The 1,326-nt window shown below is 57.2% G+C and overlaps 2 protein-coding genes across 2 annotated transcripts in view; both read right to left on the bottom strand.

Moving 5' to 3' along the window:
* LOC115873509 (keratin-associated protein 10-8-like) overlaps positions 1 to 355 on the bottom strand; it is a 7,883-nt gene extending 7,528 nt beyond the window's left edge. Inside the window, exon 1 of the mRNA XM_030888716.2 lies at positions 331 to 355. Coding sequence (XP_030744576.2) covers positions 331 to 355 — 25 coding nt within the window. The remainder of the gene's footprint in view (positions 1 to 330) is intronic.
* A 152-nt stretch (positions 356 to 507) lies between these two features.
* LOC115873508 (keratin-associated protein 10-8-like) lies at positions 508 to 1,096 on the bottom strand. Its single transcript, XM_030888715.2, is given in 2 exon segments — positions 508 to 627; positions 629 to 1,096. Coding segments are annotated over 2 exon segments (588 nt in total).
* Between the last annotated feature and the right edge of the window lie 230 nt (positions 1,097 to 1,326).

Below are 1,326 nucleotides of genomic sequence, written 5' to 3'. Positions count from 1 at the left end.
TTATCGGCCAGGTTGGCACAATTAACTAACTCAGAAGCAGACAGTCTCATCCTTCTCTTAAGGATCAGCTGGTGGGTTTGAACCACTCACCTTTCAGTTAGCAGCTCAACACATAACCCCTTGCACCCCCAATAGTATTTATTGCAAGTCAATTAAGTGACCAGAACTCGGCCTCTGGGACCATGTGACCCTGGGTTTGAGAGCAGAGTCCCCATGTGAGAAACACAGACTAGGTGGACTCATCAGATGGAGTGAGGATGGGATGTATTGGTTTGGGCGCCAGGCTGGTGGTCAGCAGAGCAAAGGCTCTAGTGAATGGGAAGGAGCGACCTTCACTGGAGTCACAGGGGCCCATCGTGTGCTGGAGTAACTATGAGAGTCTGGAACCAACTAGACTCTGGCCTGGCATGGGAGAAGTGTGGGGAGCCCCGACAGCACAGGTTGTTGTCCACCCCAATGAGCTAGGGGCTGTGGGAGCCCTGACAGGGAGCGGCACATGCAGCACACTCAGCAGCAGGTCCCCTGGGGGTACATGGGGCGGCAAAGCAGAGACACACAGGAGGAGGGTTTGCAGCAGGAGGGGGCACAGGGAGAGGGCTGGCAGCATGAGGAGGAGGAGCAGGGGCCAAGCCCCACAGCAGACGGGCACACAACAGGCGGGCTCCCAGCAGACGGGCATAGAGCAGACAGATGTGCAGCAGACAGGCTTACAGCACACAGGTGTACAGCACACTGGTGTGCAGCAGACAGGCTTACAGCAGACGGGTGTGCAGCAAGCAGGCTGGCAGCAGGAGGGCCCACAGGAGGCAGTGCAGCCTGATTGGCAGGCGCTGGACCCGCAGCTCACGGGGCTGCAGATGTGGGTCAGGCAGGGAGCTGGGGCACAGTAGGTGGGGGCACAGCAGAAGGACTGGCAGCAGGAGGGGGTGCAGCAGGGATGCTCGCAGTAGCTCTCTGGGCAGTCGTCCATCTTCCCAGATGAGTTGGTGCAAATACTGGGTGAGCAAAGTCTGCTGCCACAGCTCAGGTTACTAGAGCAGATGGACGTGGTGGAAGCAGAAATAACACGCATCCTGGAGCAGCAGGCGTCTGCCATGGTGGGGCGTTGGGACTTGAGCAGAGTTGGGATGAGTAAGTGGGGAGTGTGTGAGTGGAGTGAGTGAGTGGAGTGAGTGAGTGAGTGGAGTAGAGTGAGTGAGTGAGTGAGTGGAGTGAGTGGAGTAGAGTGAGTGAGTGAGTGAGTGAGTGAGTGGAGTAGAGTGAGTGAGTGAGTGAGTGGAGTGAGTGGAGTAGAGTGAGTGAGTGAGTGAGTGGAGTAGAGTGAGT

This window comes from Echinops telfairi, unplaced genomic scaffold (assembly GCF_000313985.2).
Source record: "Echinops telfairi isolate 266 unplaced genomic scaffold, ASM31398v2 ScPeMD7_7469;HRSCAF=8507_0, whole genome shotgun sequence".
Classification (NCBI taxonomy): domain Eukaryota; kingdom Metazoa; phylum Chordata; class Mammalia; order Afrosoricida; family Tenrecidae; genus Echinops; species Echinops telfairi.
Note: the sequence above shows the minus strand (reverse complement) of the source record. Positions and strands in the feature narration are given on the sequence as shown.